We start from the raw sequence: 24,150 nt of genomic DNA on the forward strand, positions 1-24,150 counted from the left end.
TTTTACATTATTGCTATTGCAAAGGAGCTGACGACCCCCCCCCCCCCCCCCGTATTATTGTTTTTGGCAAGCGACAGCCTGCCCATACATGGATCGAAATTTACCCAGCCTCTGCTGAACCGGACAACTTTTGAACCATCAATGGCCGGCTTGAGAGGACGTTTCCCTTCACTTTGGAAAGATTCCTCTGGAAGTGAAGGGTGATCTCTCCAATGGGACAAATATGATTAAACATAAAAATACCTGAATGGCTTTTTAATCCAGGGGGGGGAAAAAAAAATGCATGAAAATTGAAATTCCAGCGTCTACTAAAATTGAAATATCACTGGGCGGGCTGACCCAATCAGTTGATTTTCCATTTAGCCTCCTCGTAAAAGTGACTCCTGTCTTCTGCTGCCCATTGGATGCCTCAGTGATAGGTTATCATTCCTCCTACATGCCAAGTCTTGAAGATAATTACCATTGGTACAGCGCAACGTCTGTAGACCAGGAATGTGGCAGCTGTATTCTTCTATTGTATACTTTGGGTGTGTCGGTCTCGGGTAGGTGATATGTTTTTACTAGCTTAGGAGATGTAAACAAGAGGGCGGGCAAAGCCATTGACAAGCTGCACGCTCCTTGTCTATAATACACCCCCCCCCCAATCACAGAAGCCTATACCGCTGAAGAGTGCTTTATGATCTTACAAATGCATAGTAAGTGTTTTTACATTGTGCTGATATATTAGTGGAGTGATGCCAAACTCATTTGGAACTCCAAGAAGCATCATTCCATTCCAAATATATTTTTTTTCATTAAAAAGAAATAAATTGTGTATATATATATATATATATATATATATATATATATATATATATATATATATATATATATATATATATATATATATATATATATATATATATATATATATATATATATATATATATATATGGCTTTTTTTCTCAGAGAGTAGGTGCAGGAACTCCCCCTTTCAGAGTTACCCCTTGTCTCCGCCCCTACTTAACTCCGACTACCGTTCCTTGGTTCCAGCCCCTGCCCACCTCTTAGAGAATACATATTTGTATGGAAATTGATAATGAGAACAATAAAAGCAGTAAAATAGATCCCCTGCAGCCAACAATAGACCCCACCCCAGCAACAAAAGATCTCCCCAGCAACAATGGGTCACCCGCATCAAAATATATCCCCAGCAACAAAAGACCCTAGGCAGCAACAACAGATCTCACCACAGACAGCATTAATATACTTCTCCCTCAACAGTAGATCCCTCCCAGCAACAATTGACCCCCAGCAACATAAGACCAACCCAAGCAACCATAGATCCCCCACCAGCCACAATAGACCTCCCCCTGCAAAAATAGATCCCTTCCAGAGAGAATAGGTCCCCCAGCAGCAATAATAACCTCCCTGCAAAAATATATCCCCTCTAGCAAAATAGATTCCCCCCAGCATCAATAGACACTGTAGCACACCCCTGCACCCCTTTGTCATTACATACATTAAGTTCTGGAGGTGCCGGAACTGCGTTCCCCCTGAAAAAAAGCTATATATATATATATATATATATATATATATGTGTGTGTATATGTATGTATGTATGTGTATATGTGTGTATATATATATATATATATATATATATATATATATATATATATATATATATATATATATATAATAAATATATAAAAAATTTTTTTTTGTTTTTTTTTTTTCAATAAAAAATATTATATCTATATCTCTCTACAGCTACAGTGCCTTGAAAAAGGATTCATACCCTTTGAAATTTTAATTTTTTTCATGTTGCTACCAAAAACAGAAATGTATTTCATTGGGATTTTATGTGATAGACCGACACAAAGTGGCACATAATTGTGAAGTGGAAGGAAAATGATAAATGGTTTTCAAAATGTTTTACAAATATGAATATGTTTTGATCTGAACCATTCCATTGTAGCTCTGGCTGGATGTTTCGGGTCGTTGTCCTGCTGGAAGGTGAACCTCCGCCGCAGTCTAAAGTCTTATACAGTCTCTAACAGGTTTTCTTCCAAGATTGCCCTGTATTTGGCTCCATCCATCTTCCCATCAACTCTGACCAGCTTCCCTGTCCCTGCTGAAGAAAAGCATCCCCACAACATGATTCTGCCACCACCATGTTTCACAGTAGGGATGGTGTGTTCAGGGTGATGTGCAGTGTTAGTTTTCCCCCACACATAGCGTTTTGCTTTTAGGCTGAAAAATTCAATTTTGGTCTCATCTGACCAGAGCTCCTTCTTCTACATGTTTGCTGTGTCCCCCACATGGCTTCTCGTAAACTGCAAACAGGACTTCTTATGGCTTTCTTTCACCAATGGCTTTCTTCTTCTCACTCTTCCATAAAGGGCAGATTTGTGGAGCGCACGACTAATAGTTGTCCTGTGAACAGAGTCTCCTACCTAAGCTGTGGATCTCTGCAGCTTCTCCAGACTTCCCATGGGCCTCTTGGCTGCTTCTCTGATGAATGCTCTCCTTGCCCGGCCGGTCAGTTTAGGTGGACGGCCATGTCTTGGTAGGGTTGCAGCTGTGCCATACTCTTTCCATTTTCCGATGACGGATTGAACAGCGCTCCGTGAGATGTTCAAAGCTTGAGATATTTTTTTAAACGTAACACGGCTTTAAACTTCTCCACAACTTTATCCCTGACCTGTCTGGTGTGTTCCTTGGTCTTCATGATGCTGTTTGTTCACTAAGGTTCTCTAACAAAGCTAAGGGCTTCACAGAACAGCTGTGTTTATACTGAGATTAAATTATACACAGGTGGACTCTATTTACTAATTAGGTGGTCTACTAGATTTTAGTTAGGGGTATTGGAGTAATGGGCCATACACACTATAAGATTTTCTGAAGACTTTTTCCTTTAGACTTACCAAAACCAGATAATATGAGGTCAAATCTAAACACTTTCAATTTGTATGAAATCGGGCAGACCCTTGCACTACATAGAAAAGGTAAATCTGAAGGAAATCTAACCACAAAAGTTGGATAGTGTGTATCCAGCTTAAAGGGGGTGAATACAAATGCACGACACACTTTTCACATATTTGTAAAAACTTTTGAAAACCATTCATCATTTTCCTTTCACTTCACAATTATGTGTCGGTCTATCACATAAAATCCCAATAAAATACATTTTTTTTTTTTGGTTGTAACGTGACCAAAAAAATGTGGAAAATGTCAAGGGGGGGTGTGAATACTTTATCAAGGCAATGTAACTGTGCATTAGCACAATCGGTAGATTTTGGATATGGCACTTAGTTTAAGGAGAAATAAATTTAATTTCCTTACCTGCTTCCCGCCCGGCCTATAGACAAATGACGACCAAGTGGGAGCTCTCCCATCCTGGGTGGACGTCATGACATCCTGATATCACCCCAGTCGCGTGCCTTGAGTGGGGGGGGGGGGGGGGGGAAATATTCTATAAATTTTTTAACTTTCCAAAAAATTACAACTTCAAAAAACTCACCATGCCTCAATATATTTCAGACTGTCTACTTTCTAAAAATGGGTCCTTTTGGGGGGTATTTGTACTGTCCTGGCATTTTAAGGCCTCAAGAAAGGAGATCCTCGAAACAAGGCCGTCAGAACATCAGGATTGATCAATTTTCAGATATGTATGAAGGCGGGCCTTTGGCCAGCCTGTATTTGTAGGAGGAGCCTGGGGGGTATATATTCCTCCTCCTCCTCCGGTAGGCACATGTCGGTTTGTTTCCTTCTGGTTCTCTCACACCCGAATCCCCCCCCCCCCCCCCGTTTTCTATTTTCAGACACCTGTATACTTATGCCTCGTACACACGCATCGCTAGTTGGCCGACCGATCGGCCGCCTTTTGTCCAGTGTTGTTGTGTTGGTTGAAATGTGCTCTAGACTGCAACTAAATTTTCTCGGCCAACAAAAACCAACTTCAGAAGTGATGTCATGTTCTGGTTTACTTTCCGTGTGTTTTTTCTTCTCTGAGCATGCCCAGTCTTGCTCATCAGATTTTTGTCTGCCGAAATCTGTACCGACTGACGGAAAATCGGCCGTTGTGGTGACGGCCAACAAAAATTTTATAGCCTGCACACCAGATTTTGTTCGGCCGAAAAGTCGGAGTCGGTTGTCGAAAGCATCTTACTAACAAGCTGAAAATCGGCCGATCGGACGTTGGCCGAAAATTCACGGCCAACTATTGATGCGTGTGTACGAGGCATAAGAGTATACCCTCTTTTAGGTATACTGACCAGCACGACTTTGGCATACCTCAGGTTGTGGTAGTTACGGATATTGCATTTCTAGTTGAAGACTCAACTACAGATACCATAGTATGTGGATTCTATAACTTTCCTACAGACTAAATAATATACACTATTTATTTTTGCCACAGAATGTAGCAGAATACAGTTTGGCCCAAATTTAATGAAGAAATAAATATTCTAACAGACATTTAGAAAAATGTGGGGGTTGTTTTGTTCAAAATGTTTGATCTTTTTTTGTTTAGCAAAAGATAACCCCAGTGGTGATTCAATATCACTAAAATAAAGCTCTGTCTCAAAAAATGCTAAAAAGGTAAATTGGGTACAGTGTTGCATGACTGGGTAATTGTCATTCAAAGTGCGACAGCGCTGAAATCTGAACATTGGCCTGGGCAGGAAGGGGTGAAAGTGTCCAGTATTGAGTTGGTTAATGTGAAACCTTGCTTGGTTTTTGCAACAAATATTAGCCAGCATAGAAACGACAGGGAAATTCTTGGTGCCCCCTTATGTTGGTGGTCAGTGAAGGTGTGCTCCTTTCAGTTGGCAGTCAGTGGAGACATGCCTCCCTATGTTGGTGGTTTGTAAAGATGTGCCCTGTTACCTTGGCAGTCGGAGAAGAAGACCTGCCTTGTTCTGTTGATGGTCAGTGGAGATGTGCTCCCTTGCTTTGGCCATTACTGGAAATCTATCCTTTTTATGCTTGCGGTCAGTGAAGCCATGCTCCCTCAGGATGGCAGTCAGTGGAGGAATGCTCTCTTACATTATCATTCAGTGGAGATGTGTCCTCTGTTCAGTGACGATCCATAAAGACATGCTCTTTCAAGTTGGTTGGCATGGAAAATGTGCTTTCTTACACTGGTGGTCAATGGAGACTTGTACCCTTATGTGGGTAGTAAGTGGAGACATGCCTACCCCCATGTTGGCGGTCAGTGGAGACTTGTACCCTTATGTGGGCAGTCAATGGAGATATACCTACCTCAACATTGGCAGTCAGTGGAGACATGCCTCTCTCCACACTGGTGGTCAGTGGAGAACTGTTCCCTTATGTGGGCAGTAAGTGGAGACATGCCTACCCCCACATTGGTGGTCAATGGAGACTTGTACCCTTATGTGGGTAGTAAGTGGAGACATGCCTACCCCCACGTTGGCGGTCAGTGGAGACTTGTACCCTTATGTGGGTAGTAAGTGGAGACATGCCTACCCCCACATTGGCGGTCAATGGAGACATGCCTCTCTCCACACTGGTGGTCAGTGGAGAACTGTTCCCTTATGTGGGCAGTCAATGGAGATATACCTACCCCAACATTGGCAGTCAGTGGAGACATGCCTCTCTCCACATTGGTGGTCAGTGGAGACCTGTTCCCTTATTTGGGCAGTCAGTGGAGATGTGCCTACCCCCCACATTAGTGGTAAGTGAAGACATGTTCCCTTATGTGGGTGGTCAGTGGAGACATGCCCCCCTCCATTGGGGGTAGGTGGAGACCCGTTCCCTTATGTGGGCAGTCAGTGGAGACATGCATAGAGCTTATTTCACCCCATCCAGACTTCATAAAATGAACCAGTCCCAATCTGAGGAGTTCTGGAGATGTAAACAAGTCCCAGGAGATTTTTCCCACATTTTCTGGACATGTCCTGTAATTGCCAGGTATTGAAAGGAGGTTTTTGATACCATCAGTTCTGTGGTGCCAACTCCTCTCCCTGTGACTACTGAAGTTTGCCTACTTGGGCTAGTGGAACATCTCATTCCAAGAGTAGCAGAGAGAATTTTATTTCATGCCAGGAAGGCCATAACGCTTCACTGGAGAAAACAGGCCCCTCCATCTATCTCTTATTGGAAGCAACTGATCACCAATGATCTGCCATTAGATAAGGATACTTACACCAACAGGGGTTGCCCTACTAAGTATGAATGGGTTTGGTCGGGATGGTTGAAGGAACCTTCCACTGCATAGTTATCTGGGTTACCTTTGATGTTCTCTATTGTGCGGTAACTAAAGTGCCTACCTCTGGCGAGGTCATCCCTGGAGCATTTTTTTTTTCCACTACTGAACTGAGCTTCACATGCTATCTCATGCAACCTTCGTTAGGCTATACTGTAACATTTATTGTTTATCACCTAGGATGCTGTATTCCGATTTTATTCTAATAGTCTGCCTTACTCCCCTGCGTGGGTGACATTGTGTTCTTTCCTTTTTTCTCTCTGTGGGCCGGTTCTCACCACATGCAGTCCAGTGCGTGTTGTGTTTTTTTTTTTTTTTTCTTTTTCTCTGCATCAAAAATGTATGGAAAGTAAGTTACATGGTTTCTAATGGCATAGTTCAGACTGGCAGTTGCAGTTTCAATGCCTTCCAGTTCCAAAAAAAGAAAAAGTAGAACATGCTGCATTTTTTTTCTTCACTGGACTGTACTGGAACGCTGTAAAAAGCATCAAGAATGCACTGGAACGCACATGTCCTTTAACCTCTTGCCGACTGCTCACAGTATATTTACGTCGGCAGTCAGCCCCTCACAGGCAGAGCGACGTAGGTTTACGTCGCTAGCCTGTGAGGGTCTCAGGAGCGAGCGCCCGCCGCCGGAGGCACGATCCCGCGCGGTCACGGACCCCCCCCCCCCCCCCGCGCGTGTGACCGGCGGACCCGATCGTCCTCGTCCGTCAGTCACTCGCGATTGTCGGTGGAGAGGGAGAAAGGCAGTCGGCTAATGTAAACAAGCTGCCTGTCATTCTCCCCGGTGTATGAATGATGATCATACGGTTCTACTATGTAGGACTGTTGATCACTGTTCATACATCTCAAGCCACAGCCAATCACAGTTAGAATCACGCCCCTAGGGACACACATAGCCCCTCCCTCTCAAAAAAGTTAACCCCTTCACTGCCAGTGTAATTTTACAGTAACAGTGCATATGTATAGCACTGATTACTGTAGTAATGTCACTGGTAACCCAAAAAGTGTAAAAAATGTCAGTCAAGGGTCCGATCTGTCCGCTGCAATGTCGCAGTACCGCAAAAAAAATCGCAGATCGCCGCCATTACGCGCTAAAAAAAAAAATTACAATCTTTCCCTTTGTTAGTAAACGCGATCACTTTTGCGCAAACCAATCAAAATACGCTTTTTTTTTTTTTTTTTTTTTTTTTTTTTTTTTTTTTTTTTTTTTTTTACCAAACCTATGTAGCATAAAACAAATTGGCCGAAAATGTTAAAAAATTTTGATTTTTACATTTTTTTGGGGGGGAATTTCATATAAAAAAAAATTTGAAAAATATTGTTATTTTTGCAAAATTGACGCTCTTTTTTTGTTTATAGCGCATGATCAAAAAATCACACAGGTGATCAAATACCACCAAAAGAAAGCTCTGTTTGTGGGAAAAAAAGGACGTCAAATTCATTTAGGTACAGCGTCGCACGACCGCGCAATTGTCCGTTAAAGTCACGCAGTGCCGAATCGCAAAATAGGCCCTGGTCAGGAAGGGGGTAAAATCTTCCGGGGCTAAAGTGGTTAAGGTTAAGAAAAAAGAGGGAGAAAAAATGCACTGGACTGCATCAAAAACACGCATACAGAAAATCATCTGGAACGCATCCAGACTGCGTTTCTATGGTGTGAACTGGCCCTGTGTCTGTTTTAATTGCAATAAATTGTTGAGTAGGCAGATTTACAAAAAAAAAAAAAAATTGTTGGCTTCGGTTTTTTTCCTTCACGTGCAACCGAACTTCTTCTCTTCCCTATACATTCCTCTTTTACGTAAACCCCAGCAGAATAATTCCAGATGTGAGCTCTTTAATTCTTTAATGTTTAGTTGGGGGCATTCTTTTCAATGTATACAGTATGTTTTCATCTAATATATATATATATATATATATTTGTCTTTCGATAATGCAGAACACATTTTCAAGCTTGTGGTATCACTATACAGTAAGAGAAGAATTTTACAATTTTTTTTTTTTTTTTGAACCGATTTTAATTGTGACTTTGAAATGTGTTTTACAGGTTTGATGGGAAGAAACTACGACTATAATGGACCTGGCTGTGGAAGTGAACCCCAGATGTATACTTTACTGTAAGATGCCACACAAGCTGGAAGTCAAGCCTGTTCAATCCCATGCCTGAGTTTTCGGGTGACGGATAGAGAATTCATGTTTTGAAAAGCCTAGCCCGTTCCAGATCAAGCATGGAGGAAGAAAGTTTCGAGGCCAACCAAGCTACGATGACTTTGGGCAGAGCTCTGGACACTGACCAGTGCTCCAACTTGTTCTCTAGCCCAGCAGAGCTGAACACTACACAGGAAAGCCATAAAGAAGGGAGACCGTACAAATGCAATCAGTGTGACAAGAGTTATCGGCATGCGGGAAGCTTAGTAAACCATAAGAAAACTCACCAGATTGGCCTCTACACTTGCCTCATCTGCCAGAAGGAGTTTTCTAACCCTATGGGCTTGAAAAGTCACTTGCGCACACACTCGGAGGACAAGCGTTTCAAGTGTGATCAGTGTGGAGAGGCATTCCGTATGTCTCAGCAGCTTTACAACCATCGAAGGTCTTCACATGGCTTCTCCTCAGTCTCTAGTGCAGAAAGTTTAGCAAGAAACCACATAGTTGATGTGCAAGCTCCTATCCTTGTGGATAGTAGCAATTTAATTAGTAACTTAGAAAACTATATTGCTGAATCCATGGTGCCAGGAGACTTTTCTCAAGTTGTTCCAAAGTATTATCAAGACGGAAATACATCTGCAGAAGAAGTTGCAAAGGATGATGCTGTAACTCAACAGGGGTCCATGGAGGAAACTAGCGAAGAACAAGCACCCAATGACCACACAGAAGAATATCGTTACAAATGTAATCAGTGTGAGAAAGCTTATAAACATCCAGGCAGTCTTGCAAACCATAGGCAGAGCCATATGGTGGGTTTGTACCAGTGTGCAATTTGCTTTAAGGAATTCTCCAACCTCATGGCCATGAAAAACCATTGCCGCCTTCATTCAGACTCCAGAGCTCGACAAAGGTGCAAATCACCTCGATATTCTGCAAAAATTGGCGGTCCCATGTTAGGATATACAGATACACTACAAAGTGATATATTGCACGCAAGTGATACCGAACTCAAACATGAGGATCTGCCTGCCATATCACAGGTTTCTGAGAGCAGTAATTATGAGGAAAATACAGAAATGTTACCTTCACCAACTCAAAAACTCCAAGATGAGCTTCATCCTGATTCAGTCTGTTCAGAACAGGTTCTACAGAGTTCGAGCAAGGACAGTATGATAGTGGAAGAGAATACAGTGGATCATAATTCAACCTTTACATCAGAGGAGGAAACTTGTCAACAGTCTGAGCAGCAACAATACGATGAAACCCTCGAAGAGGGCAAGCCTGGAGATTCGGAAAATAGACCCTTTAGGTGCCAAGAGTGCGGAAAGACTTACAGACATGCTGGAAGTCTCATAAATCACAAAAAAACTCATCAAACAGGGGTGTATAGTTGTCCCCTGTGCTCTAAGCAGATGTTCAATGTTGCTGCCTTAAATAACCATTTCCGAGCGCACTTTAAGTCTAGAGCAGGGAGGAAGTTGGAGGATAATTATGTTTATTCAGCTAACATATCTGATCTCTCCCAGAATCTAGAAGACCCTTTCCAGTGTAGAATCTGTGGTGAATATTTAACCAATGAGAGTGATTTTTTGCAACATCAAGCCATCCATCAAGAGGAAGCAATAAAAGAAACCTATAGCGATACACAAAACATGGAGGAGGCTCTTGGATCAGGCACTTACTGGCATGAATATACTGAAGTATCCCAAAGTAACAGTGACCCCTCTGGTCATAGTTTACCAAACCCTGTGAAGTCAGAGATGGAAGATCTTGCTCAACAGCAAACCCTACATCAGTGGACAGATGAGGAGACCTCAGCTACCCCGCATGAAGGAACGCCACAAGACGATGGTGCTAAAAACCAGGATCCATCTGGTGACTTTGAACAGCTTGCAGTAGATCAGACTGTCTTTAAAGAAGAATCTTCTCAATTAGAAGAGCATGATAAATCACCAGAGGATAGGCCCTATAAGTGTGAACCTTGTGGAAGGACATACCGGCACAAAAGCAGCTTGATAAACCATAGGCTCACACATAAGACAGGGATATATCCATGTTCTCTCTGCCCAAAGCAATACTCTAATCTGATGGCCCTTAGAAACCACCTCCGTTTTCATAGTCGTTCATATGCAGGCCGTAGGGGAATCCTATCCAGACGGGGTCATCAGTATCTTCGTGGTAGGCCCAGATTTTTGCAAAATAAGACTATCCGCTCTCTTGCAAATTCAATAAAATTAAATGAGAATGTGTCCCCCCAAACAGATGATAATGATACAGCTGTTGAAGAAACTTTGACACAAATCTCCTGCTCCTGTGGTAAATCCTTTGACTGTACGGAGAGTTTTCAGTGTCACAGTCAGATGTGTCAAAGCTCAACACAGGTTTCTTGCTCTACAGAACCACCTGTAGACCTTAAAAAAGAGGAACAACTGTTGACTGATCCTCTGAATGCTTATAAAACCATAGAGAAACCGGAATCTCCAGTAAAGGTTCTTGACGCCTCAGAATATCAAGGTAGGCGGGTATATGAATGTGACCTTTGCGACAAGTCTTACAGGCATTCAGGGAGCCTAATCAACCACAAACGAACCCACCAAACTGGTGACTATATGTGCCCTTATTGTTCCAGGCATGTACATAACATGGCTGCCTTAAAAAATCACATAAGAATTCACCACAAAGGTAAAAAGAGCCAGCCTGGGGAAATGCATGACGGTTCTAGGTTTCTCTATCCTGATCTCTGTTACTCCCATCCAGGTGCTAAGAACTTCTTTGGTTGCGTTAATTGTGAGGAGATCTTTCATAGTGAAGATGATCTTGTTGCACATCAAATGGTGCATATGGCTCTAGAGGGAGATCCATGGGAACAGAAGGTATCCAATACAGGAGAGGATGAAAATGTTAGCGATTCTGAAAGGGAACAATCTAATAACTCTGATACCCATGTGGCTGAGAGTCATGGAGAAACGGAGCTGAACATGTCAGAAGACTATAGTAATCATATTGATTATACATGCATAGAATGTGGGGAAGTTTACGCAAGTATTGAAGAATTAAATAACCATAAACTTACCCATCAAATTGGCATCTATCAGTGTTCTTTTTGTCCTAAAGAGTATCCTAACCTTCCAGCACTTAGGGAACATTTTCAGTCACACACAAAGCCTCTTCCTCTCAGGAATGTTGTACAAGACCATTCCCATGGGACAGAGGAGAATGAAACTGTGCAAGACCAGCAACCTTTTGACAATTGTTATGACTGTGGCCACTGCGGTTTGATTTTCTCCAATGAAGTAGACTTTCACCAACACCAGGTTGCACATGAAAAGCAAGTGAAGGAGGAGTCACTTTCTGTCCTTGATCCAGAGGGAAAGGAGCCAGAATTTTCCTTCCCTATGGATTCTGCAGAGAGGGAGTTGTTGAGAAGAATAAAGAGTGAACTGGAGGAGGCTGAGCACATTGAAGCTCCAGATGGTGGTTCCCAGCTTTCCCATATATGTGGTTACTGTGGCCAAACGTATGATGACCTAGAGAGCTTACAGTCCCATAGCTTGAGTCACGGTGCTGAAGTAAAGCCTTTGACAAATGAAAGCATTAACAGTTCTGCAGATAATCAAGATCACAATTTCCAACAGATACCAGCAAAGGAAGAGGAGATATCTGATGAAACACCTAAGCACGAGGAAAGCCAAGAAAACCGACCTTATACTTGTGATCAGTGTGGAAAGAGCTATAGACATGGCGGAAGTTTAGTAAACCATAAAAAGACTCATTTAGTTGGCAATTTCCAATGTGTAGCATGTTCTAAACAGTATCCGAACATGGCAGCTTACATTAACCACTTGAGGCACCATCCAGAGTGTAAGCAGCATGTAGCAGGGAACAGTCAACATGAACCTAATGCTTCAGATCTTTATGACTCTCCATACACTATTAGAGAAGGGGGGAATTCAAACTTTTCCTCTAGAGCTCCTTTACTCAATGTTTCTGCTGTTCTCCCAAGTGACTTTAAACCATGTATAGACACTTTATCCACAGATAATTCCTGCTTAGATCATTCCAATACTCAAATGAACTTCCAACTTCCAGCGAACCATTCTAAACTATCCAGGAAGAGATGTTCAGGACAAGGTGAAAAGAAAAGGGACACTGTAACAAGTTCACCTCCTGAAGGTGGTAGCACATGTCAGTCTGTAAATGATAAATTATTTCTAGGTTGTGAAATCGCTGGTAAAACTTCCTTTGGGGTTAAATCATTATCACTACATATTGCTGGTAATTGTGAAAAAAGCAACGGAATAGAGGTCGTAGGTCACTCAGAAGAGACAAATGCTGAAGAAGATAAAATTCCATCTCTGGCTAGTTCAGGTCCTATGCAGAATGAGGGTGGCTACTATGGCCAAACCTACGATGACCTAGAGGGATTACAGGCTGATGGCTTGAGTCATGCCACCGAAGAGAAATGTTTGGCAAATGAAAACATTAACAGTGATGCAGATAATCAAGATAACGATCTTCAACAAAGTCCAACAGTGAAGGAAGAGGAGACTTCTGACGAAACTGCCAAAAATGAGGAAAGCCAAGAAAACCGACCTTATACTTGTGATCGGTGTGGGAAGAGCTATAGATATGGTGGAAGTTTAGTAAATCATAAAAAGACTCATTTAGTCGGCAATTTCCAATGTGTAGCATGTTCTAAACAGTATTCAAACATGGCAGCTTACATTAACCACTTGAGGCACCATCCAGAGTGTAAGCAGCATGTAACGGTGAACAGTCAACATGAACCTAATGCTTCAGATCCTCATGACTCTCCATGCAGCACTGAAGAAGGGCATTTGAATGTTTCCCCTAGTGCTCCTTTACTAAATCCTTCTGTCTCTGATGTCCTCCCGAGTGACTTTAAACCATGCATAGACACTTTATCCATAGATAATTCCTGCTTAGATCATTCCAATACGCAAATTAACTTCCACACTCCAGCAAACCATGCTAAACTATCCAGGAAGTACCCAGTGACGAGCACACCTCTCAAAGCTGAGAACACATCCGATGTAGATGAGAAACCATTTCAAACTCAAGAATTCACTGGCAAAACTTTCTTTGGGGTTAAATCCTTATCACTACGTATTGCTGGTAACTGTGAAAATAGTGTACTTGAGTTAGCTAGACCTTCAGAAGAGACAATAAAAGCCAAAGATGAAATTCCATCGCTGGCTATTTCAAGTCATAATGAGGATAAGAGTGGATTTTATCAGCGTCCCTTTCGTTGTGAAGTCTGCGGCAGGAGTTACAGACATGCAGGAAGCCTAATTAACCATAAACAGACACACAAAACTGGGGTTTTCCGCTGTTCTATTTGTCAGAAGCGCTTCTTCAACCTCATGGCCATGAAGAATCACAACCGCATCCACTTTGAGTTAAAAAGACACAAGTGCCTGGATTGCGGCAAAGCCTTTCGGCTTCGTAAACAGTTGGACACTCACCAAAGATTACACTGGCAAAGGGCTGCAGTAAGGAAGTCAGGTCGACGCAAACGTCTGAGCACAAGATGTAGAAAATTTGCTCAAACACAGCAGCGTAAGATCACAACGCTTTGTGGAGACATTACTTTAGATCGAGCTGATTGCTCTGGTAAGAAGAGCTCCGATTCTTCAGTGAAAAACGAACTGGATCCAGATTCCCGACCTTACCGGTGCGAACAATGTGGGAGGTCATACAGACATGCAGGAAGTTTGTTTAACCACAAGAAAAGCCACAAGATGGGTCAGTACTGTTGTTCCATTTGTCACAGAATTTATTCTAATCTCATGGCCTTGAAGAACCATGAACGCAATCATTATGAAGCAAAAAGGCATCATTGTTTGCAGTGCGGAAAGAACTTTAAGTGGAAGAGACAACTAACCAGGCACCTGTTTGTTCATGCACAAGATGAGTCCCAATCTAGCTCCCAACCACCCGCAGAACGAAAAGCAAGTACTGTTGATGATCATCAGGCTGAAAAGTCCACTGGATTTCGTAAGAAATCCAGGAAATCCAGTAGCCCCGTTTCCAGAAATTCAAGAAAGCAGCGCAGTTATATTGGTAACAACGCACTATCCACAAAAGATCCAGTTTGCATAGCTTGTGGGGTTTTATTTTCCAGCAGTGATGAGTTAAGAAAACATACTTGTAGTGAAAGCCTCATTAAAATTCCAAACTCTGGCAATGAAGAACTAGGAAAAAACACGTTCTCAAAAGGGGATTCAGAGCGGCCATATGGTTGTGACATATGTGGTCGCACCTATCGCCATGCTGGAAGCCTTCTTAACCACAAGAACACTCACAAGAAAGGACTTTATAAGTGTTCATTATGCAACAAGCAATTTTTCAACCCTATGGCCATAAAAAACCATCTCCGCACTCACGCAGTTAAGAAGAAATTTCAGTGTGTGGAATGTGGAAAGGCATTTCGGTCTTCCCAAAAACTGGTCTGTCACATCAGAGTTCACAACGGTGTAGGGCCCTTCCGTTGCCCAATTTGCAGTCGTGAATTTAGCAGCAAACTGACACTTAGGCACCATCAAAGGACACACAAAAAATCGCATACCTTCCGGTCTTCCTCTCCAGCAGTGCCATCTGATGAAGAAACAAACATTCGTGAAAACACATCAGACATTTGCAAGGTGGAGAAAACTCAGGATTTCCCACCCACCCAAGAACGGAAATACAAGTGTAACCAGTGTGATCGGTCCTACCGCCATGCCAGTAGTCTATTTAACCATAAAAAAACCCATAGAACTGGTGTCTACAAGTGCCCCAACTGCCTCAAGGAATTCTTTAACCTGATGGCCTACAATAACCACCTCCGTATTCACAAATTCCCTTGCAAAGACTGTGGAAAAGCCTTTCGTATTGCAGGTCACCTTGCAGCCCATCGCAAGATCCATGAGCAAGAAGAAGCTTTAAGTTGTTCCAGTTTTGAACATCCCCAACTAACACATAATAGCCCAGATAATGACGTTCTAGAGCCTCAGCCAATGTCCAACTTAATGGTTGAAGTGACATGAGCACAGCAGTGGAGGGCACGGCCCTTGTATGTATGAGTAAATTATCTCTTCCTCTTCGTTTCCTAAAACTGATCTTTCCAAGGATTCTTATTCTTGTTTCAGGAACCTCTGGTGTGTGCCATTAACACTTCTAAGGATATCCTCATGTAAATAACTGAATAATGAATTGTCATGCAAAGTCACCTTCAAAAAGGAACAAAGTGATACAGCTTGTTCCCACATTACATGCCTTTTTTTCTTTTTCTTTTTCTTTTGAAACAAAAAAGACAATGAAGGATCAACCTTCACTTAACTGATGCACTTCTGTGGAAAAAAAAAAATGGTGCTTTAATGAAACATTTGACACCAAGGTGTCTCGTTACTGCAACGTGATGTTGTAAATCACACTTGCTTTGTAGTTAGGTTATTTCTTTCTCTGCACCCCTCTAGGGGAGGATAAAAGAACAATGTTGACTGGGACTCAAGTCTGAGCGACTAGGGTTGGAGGGGTACATCATAGGGCAACGCATGTTGCTTCAAAACGGGTTTACAAATTGCCCAGCCAATGTCTACAGCACTGTGCAGCGGTCTGGTTTTAATAATTTATATTGTACAGGGTTCTGAGAACCTGCAAAACTGACAGTGTGGGCAGATAAACTTATTTGGAAAATCCTCTGTCTTGACTTCTTTTTGTTTTTTTTGCTAATGAGTCTGTTTCTTTATAAGGGCCCATTTTACACCTTAAAAGTTGTGCTAATGTTTGGTAGTGCACCAAGCACAGTGATATTCATTGCAGTGCCATTCATTTTAAAAGCTACCCAACTGCCTCTATAGATTGCACATGTTCCACAGTGCAACCAAATGCATTAAATATTTTTTATTTTTCTGCAAAAGTAAACCAAGTCTTACAGGTGGACCCTGTGGAAAAGGTGGATGCGGATTTTAGTGTGCCCAAGAGTATTAGATAAAATACAGATTCTAAAAATATACATTTTATTGAAGGCAAGATAGTAAAAACCTCATTATACGAGAATACAGTATCTAGAAGTTATATTGCAGCACATCCTGTAATGCGATGGATCGACGCGTTTTACCCACACTTTGGGCTTCCTCAGGATCCAGGCTTTCTCAAAAGTGTGTATGATGTTTTTACTATCTTTCCTTCAATAAAATTTATATTTTTAGAATCTGTATTTTATCGAATTGATACTCTTGAGCAAACTAAAATCCCCATCCATCTCATCCACAGGGTCCACCTGTAAGACTTGGTTTACTTTTGCCATTTTTATTCTCAGGGGACTGTGTCATTATTTGTCTTTGATGGATAATTACTCTCCAACCAATTTCCATATTTTTAATTTTCCCTTCATTTAGGCCCAATCAAAATCAATGAGCTGTAATGCATGCTAAAGCATGTTGTAGGTAGGGTATGCCTTGCTGCAGTGCTGGTAGTTGTGAACGAACCCTTAATGCCTATATACTATGTACTGAGGTGAATCAGTATTTTGTTATAGAAATAACTCCTTGTGGTACAGTACATATTTTTAGTCGCATCTAAAATAATTTTCTTAGGTTGGGCAGTGCCCTAGTACAGTAGATCCAGGGCTGGCCCTGCCATGGGTCCCGCTGGGTTCATTGGATCCAGGCAGCACTTTGAGAGGGGCAGCAAATTGACTTCCAACATTTTTGTCCAGAAGTTCTGTCATCGGTTTACGGGAGGCATTTGAAAATTGACAATTAGTTAGATTGCACGACAGTACAGTTCACAAGCAAAGTTCAAGGTGTAGGTACTAAACCTAAGTTATACAGCAGAAAAAATGTACCATCATATATGGAAAAAGGGTGTATGCCCTCCATTCGTGATTGCTCAACCTTTTTTATTGTGGATCACCTATGTCAAATACCTGAGGGATTTGGGATAGGAGATGGGGAGCAACATAGACTATAAGAAATGGAGGGAGCAGGAGAGGATTGAAGGGGGGGGGGGGGGTACAGAGGATGAAATGGTCAAACTTAAGATTCACAAACTGGTTACATATTGCTCGTTTGTGAGTCCTATCCACAAGCCTCGATCTAATCGGACCAAATTTTATCAAACTTCTTCGGACAATTTCTATAATGTAATTTTATATAATGGTAAATCAGAACTGACAGTTCGCTGCCATGAGTCTCGTGTAGGGAGGTCCACAGATTTCCATCTTAACAAAATTTCCCTTCTCGCATAAAGAGAGGTAAAGGGAAATTTTGTTAAGATGGAAATCTGTGGACCTCCCTACACGAGACTCATGGCAGCGAACTGTCAATTCTGATGGCAAGGCAGAGCTTGGTATACAGTACCTATCTCCCGGTATATCTTCCAAGTGACTTACCAATAAGACGAGGGTTCAAGGATTTTAATATATGAGGGTGAAGGGTTATTGTATTTTTTTTTTTTTGTACTTTTTTTGTTTGTGAATGTAGGAAAGTTTATATTGCTGGAACATTTTGAAACTACAGGTATGGGGATAGGACAGCAGAGTTGTACTCTGTAGCACAGAACAATATAGATAAATGGGTTAAAATCGGCGCAGATCTACACTCCCCTATTTCTTTTTTTGAACAACTAAAGTCCTAGAGCAATCAAATATTCCTAATTTTAAAAATCTGATCAATAATAGACAAATATGTGTCATATAGGAAAATGTATTATATACATATAGCAAGCAATTCATAATAGTGAAAAAATTATATAAAGTGAATCAGTGCTAAAAATTAAACTGACACAAAAATTATGTAAAATTCAAAAATAATGTCCTTATATTCTTAAAAGTCCCAAAAATAATCCAACACGTGCAGGAAAGTGCATAGGTTATGTGCAGAAGTTTTATGTGAATAAATATGTACCCAATGCCCTGTGTGCTCCTTCCACCAATCACCGCTGACTCAGCAGATGGAGTGGCTGGTAAACTTATAAACCAGCTATAGCGCTTTTTGTATACAATATATCCAGTGAGCCGGTTCACAATCTGTTATCTGCTCTCCCCGTCATACAGTCACTCTCATGGGAGTATATAGGGAATTACCATTTTAGAGAAGAAAGGAAAAACCCACATAGTGTAATTTCATAAAAACTATTTATTTTATTAAAAAAAATAAAACTCACTCTTTGCAAGTGTCTTCCCAACAATAAGGGTTCAAACGTATGTATTCTGTTGTACCCCTCGCCTCCAGCTGTCTCTCCAACGCCGCGAGTGCAAGTCTGACATGTGCAGTGGCATCCAGCGTACTAGCCCCGCCCGACTAGTTTCGTCATTCGACGTCCTCACGAATGAATTGCTTGCTATATGTATATGATAATTATTTTTCCTATATGACACCTATTTGTCTATTATTGATCAGATTTTTCTTAATTCTGAATTTTTTTTTGCACTAGCACTTTAATTATAGAGAATAAGGAATAGGGGAGTGTGGATCTGCGCTGCTTTTAACCCATTTATCTACTATGTTGCTGGAAATTCTTGCAGACAATTAGCAGCGACTACATATTACATACGGAACTCCCCCTAATAATATATAGTACAACGCCATTTATTAATTTTTGGCGCCATTTACAGAACCATATAGCATTCTCTTTATATCGATGAAAATTGTAACCCCGCACACACTTGTGTAACATCGTGTTTCTGGACTTTGGTGTAACATATATAAAAACAAAAAAGTGACAATTTCCAAAAAAACCCTGGACACAGTCTGACATTGGCTCGAGCACAAGGATAATTCTTAACCTTTTGAGATGTTCTCTATGCTTTGATGTGGTTTATTTTTACCTTTGTTTATATGCCTTTGATCCAGTTTCTTTTGATTTGCTCCCTCAATGCAAAGGTAGGATGTCAGTTAGGTGTGGGCGATGATGGCCTGAATCATAAACCGCTTCTTGAATTGCATGGAAGCTGTAGTGGTGAGGGTTGGTGTCTGTTCCCTTCATCCAAGGTGGTAACAAAGGGCGATGCTCTCTCCAGTTTGGATTCTGTAATCATTTGAAGTTGAACCCACAAAGAGACCATGTTCCAGGTTCACTTTACCTCTTCCTTCCCACGTGGCCACCTTTTCTTTGCTGGGGAAATGAAGGCTTATTTAAAAAAGATTGCAAGCAGGCGGGATACTATTCTAGAAAAGACATGCAACAGCTCTTCTGCGATAAAATACACCTACCTGCCTACAAAAACAAACATAGGGCACACCAGCCTAGCCCATTATCCTCAATAATAGGCTTGATTAATTGTAAGGTTTAAAAAGCACATCCAATCCAAACATCTGGAACAATCTGTATCTGTAACCAATGTCCTCAATAGATGATAGCTAACATTTTTCGAGGCTTAGCCCCTTCTTCAGAGCCATGGAACACTTTGAAATACGTTGGATAGGAGCGCTGGAGAAAGGTGCTACAGCATCGCATTTTTGTCTTCTGCGGCATGTAAACTGAGCTGTGCATGCTCAAAGACTTACACCCATGGAGAAGATGCTGGAGAGGGACCTGGACCATTAGAGAAGAGGTAATTTTAGTAGCGCTTCAACCTCTTCCCGTCGACAGTACGCATATATGTGGCCTCACTGGACTGGCTTTTTCAGTGGGAATGCATATATGCATATCTGTCTTTGTGCTAAGAGCGCACCTCCCAGCACAGAGACCGGGGTCTCACTGGAAGCCCTGAGTCCCGTACTAACGATCGGGCCCCAAAACTCGTAGTCCAGGTCACCTGATTGTTGTGATAGCCTCTGATTGGCTATCATAGTGATCAGTCACTGTGAAGCCCATACCCTGTGTTTTCTCTCTCTCTGAATGGAGAGGAGAGATACATTGTATCTCTCTCTCTACTTGCAGAGAGAAAAAAAGAAACTGTGTCTAATAAAAAAATAAATAAAGGCTCCTTTCAGACGGCCGCCCCGCTGCTTAAGTCCGCTGCGGGACTTTTTTTTTTTTTTTTCCACGGAGCGGACATAATGTAAGTGAATGGCACTGCGGGTGTCAGCGGTATACCATCCGCTGACATCCGATTTTCCTCCTGTCAGTTCTGTTCCGTTTTTACGAATGGAACAGAACCTAATTTTTCCTTCCGTGTAAAAAACGGAAAGGAAGGAAAATCGGATGTCAGCGGTGTCATCCGCTGACATCCGCAGTGCCATATACTTACATTATGTCCGCATATCATCCGCAAGCGGATAGGATGATATGCGGGCACACGGAGCGGATGACAGAAATGTCATCCGCTCCGTGGAAAAAAAAAAAAAAAAAGTCCCGCAGCGGACCTTTCACACGGAGCGGCCGTGTGAAAGGACCCTAACCAGAAATATATAGTTATATTTAAAAACATGTTGTTTTTTTTTGTTTTTATTTTACTATTTTGAGTCAGTTTTCCTTTTTTTATTTAAAAAAAAAAAAATCAGGAGATATCCATTACCATTTACCATGAAAATGAAAACCCAATTTGTCCTGGAAAAATAACAAGGTATAATTCACCTGAATGCACAATGTAGTTGTGATGAATTGTACGGTTTTACTAATCCATGTCAAAGTTACAAAATTGTACTTAGGTATTTTCATTTGTTTTACCCTTTGGCGTGAAGGTGTTCAAATATTCAGTGGGTGTTAAAAAATACCTAATACCTATGGGCCATACCTGTCTTCCATGATGTTTGCCCAGCTCTGTCATGTGGGGGGTGGAGAAAGCCTTTAGTCCTGACAGACAGCCACTTCAAGGGGTGCAAGCAGCAGGCTAACCACTTTACGGAAAGAACCCCTTTGAGCGAAGTATTCACGCTGCTCTATGGGTATTTCTAAGAGGTAGAGGAGTGCTGGATACAGATTTACAGGTTATTAATATTCAGACACAGTTATTATTTGGACCTAATTGGCCTGTATTTGGCAGCTCATCACAAATACGGGGACCCCCCAGGAGAGGACAATCACCCAATTTGAGTAATAGGTCAAAAGGAGTGCTAAAAGAAAAATCTGTAGGAGTCTTTGTTGTTCAGTTGGTTACAACCGGCAGGGCAAAAGATGTTACCAGTGTTAATTTCGTCAACGAAAACATTTTCGCCAGTGGCCTTTTTGCGGTGATGATAAAGAAAAGTACACCTCATTTTCGTCCACTGACAAAAACAATGACCAAAATCAATTACGTTTTCGTTTACCGAACTAAAATGAAACCAAATTGTTAGGCAGGGACGTTTACCCTCAAACTTAAAGTTTCCAATGAGCTACGCCTGCTTCTGCTCCCAGTATGCAAGTGAAACGAGTCTGTCTTCCTGACGACGACTGTCCAGAGCAAGACTGTGCATTACAGGCCTCACGGCGACATCTGTCCAGAGTAGCACTGTGCATTACAGGCCTCCCGACAACTACGACTGTCAAGAGCAGCACTGTGCATTACAGGCCTCCCAGACGACGACTGCCCTGAGCAGCAATGTGCAATACAGACCTCCCAATGAGAGTCCCACTCCCGACGACAACTGTCCAAAGCAAGTTGTAAGTGTGTACATTACAATTACAGGCCTCCCCTCAGACCAACATCCAGAGCACTGTGCAGGAATTCAGGCCTTTCATACCACCATCCACAACACTGTGCAGCATTACAGGCCTCTCAGACCACCGGCCAGAGCACTGTGCAGGATTACAGGCCTCTCAGACCACCATCCACAGCACTGTGCAGCATTATAGGCCTCTCAGACCACCATCCACAGCACTGTGCAGCATTACAGGCCTCTCAGAGCACTGTGCAGCATTACAGTCCTCTCACACCATCATCCACAGCACTGTGCAGCATTACAGGCCTCTCAGACCACCATCCATAGCACTGTGCAGCATTACAGGCCTCTCAGAGCACTGTGCAGCATTACAGTCCTCTCACACCATCATCCACAGCACTGTGCAGCATTACAGGCCTCTCAGACCACCATCCACAGCACTGTGCAGCATTACAGGCCTCTCAGACCACCATCCATAGCACTGTGCAGCATTACAGGCCTCCTCTTCAGACTATCCAGAGTGGCTAAATCTGTATCTGAGTTTGTTCAAACCCTAATACCATAAATAATAACATATTCGATTTTTTTACTCCAGGAGTATATAATTCGTTTTGAAATTCTATAGAAATGCTTAAATAATGCATCATGCATTACAATTTACCTACATCTACACATATCAACACATTAGATTTTAGTTGACTAAAATGATTTTGTTAGACTAAAATGTACCGGAGATTTTAGTCGACTAAAATACGACTAAAACTAAAACAATTGCAGATGACTAAAATGGGACTAAAACTAAAATGGCATTTTAGTCAAAAGACTATAACTAAAACTAAATCAAAATTTGATGCCAAAATTAACTCTGGACATTACCAATGCATTTCAGGAGTCCCACAATTCCCCTCGTCAGGGCGTTGAATATTTCCTACAGCCTTAATGAAGGGGACTGAGCGGCCCCGAAACATGTTCGCTGTATTATAACCTGCTTGTTATAACTAGGTTAACAATAAATACCTTGAACTCTCTTTGATCTGTCATATTGTGGGTATTGGATTTCTGGCAGCTGCAGGTTTAGATAATTTGTAAATGTGCTAATGTCATACAGATGTTTACAGTAGCATGGCTGAGAGAAATGACAGATACCAGAGGTTAGTGTTAGCAACTTGAATAATGTGAACTATGACTGATCTTTCTTCTAGGTCACATACATAATCTGTACACATAGCAGCAGGTGCCCATTGGTTTCCATTATCAGAACCATGGCACATTCCTTCAGACCATGAGGTTTAGTGTTCCAGCTCTGTCCACTAGAGGTCATAGGCGGCTAATTCTCAGCCACGGTAAGGAATGTTGGCACAGGGCGGTGTGAAAGTCCAAGCATGTTTGGTAGTAGATGCGTGGGGTAGTGCTTGCAGTTTGCACTGTGCTGGCATTTTTATTTAGGGGGGGTGCGATTTCTGAGAAAGGCTCATGGTAGTGTTTGTCTCTACACTAGCCTAACAATGTACACATGAAAGACGTGAAAGCAAAGATAAAAACTTGGACACATAGGGCTTAATTTACGAGAACTGGAGAGCACAAAATCTGGTGCAGCTTTGTATGGTAGCCAATTAGTTTTTTCAATTAAGCTTTGGCAAAGAAATATGAAGAAAGCATATCCCTCTATATCAGTGGTCTATAAACTGTGGCCCTTTGCTTGGCTTTATCTTGCGCTCGGGGAACTATTTCACCAACTGATACCAATGATGGGGCACTTTTCCCCCTACTGACACCATCAATTGGACTTCTTCCATTGATACCAACAATGGGGCACTCTTCTTCCATTGATACCAACAATGGGGAACTCTTCTTCCATTGATACCAATAATGGGGAACTCTTCTTCCATTGATACCAACAATGGCAAACTCTTCTTCCATTGATACCAACAAAGGGGAACCCTTCTTCCATTGATACTAACAACCGGGCACTCTTCTTCCATTGATACCAAGAATGGGGAACCCTTCCTACATTGATACCAACAATGGGGCACTCTTCTTCCATTGATACCAACAATGGGGAACCCTTCTTCCATTGATACCAACAATGGGGCACTCTTCTTCCATTGATACCAACAACCAGGCACTCTTCTTCCATTGATACCAACAATGGGGCACTATTTCTCCCATTAAAACAAATGATGGGGCATTTTCTACTCCTACTGGCTACAGTTCAGCCCCCTTACAGCCTAAAGGAAGGTAAACTGGCACTTTGCTTAAAAA

At 41.9% G+C, this 24,150-nt stretch overlaps 1 protein-coding gene across 1 annotated transcript in view; it reads left to right on the forward strand.

Annotated features, from left to right (window-relative positions):
- Positions 1–16,056, forward strand: part of ZNF646 (zinc finger protein 646) — a 30,504-nt gene extending 14,448 nt beyond the window's left edge. The window contains exon 2 of the mRNA XM_082260811.1: positions 8,256–16,056. Coding sequence (XP_082116937.1) covers positions 8,437–15,405 — 6,969 coding nt within the window. The 5' untranslated portion in view covers positions 8,256–8,436 and the 3' untranslated portion in view covers positions 15,406–16,056. The remainder of the gene's footprint in view (positions 1–8,255) is intronic.
- Positions 16,057–24,150: the final 8,094 nt, after the last annotated feature.

Source organism: Pelophylax lessonae, assembly GCF_965119305.1.
Source record: "Pelophylax lessonae genome assembly, chromosome: 6".
Classification (NCBI taxonomy): domain Eukaryota; kingdom Metazoa; phylum Chordata; class Amphibia; order Anura; family Ranidae; genus Pelophylax; species Pelophylax lessonae.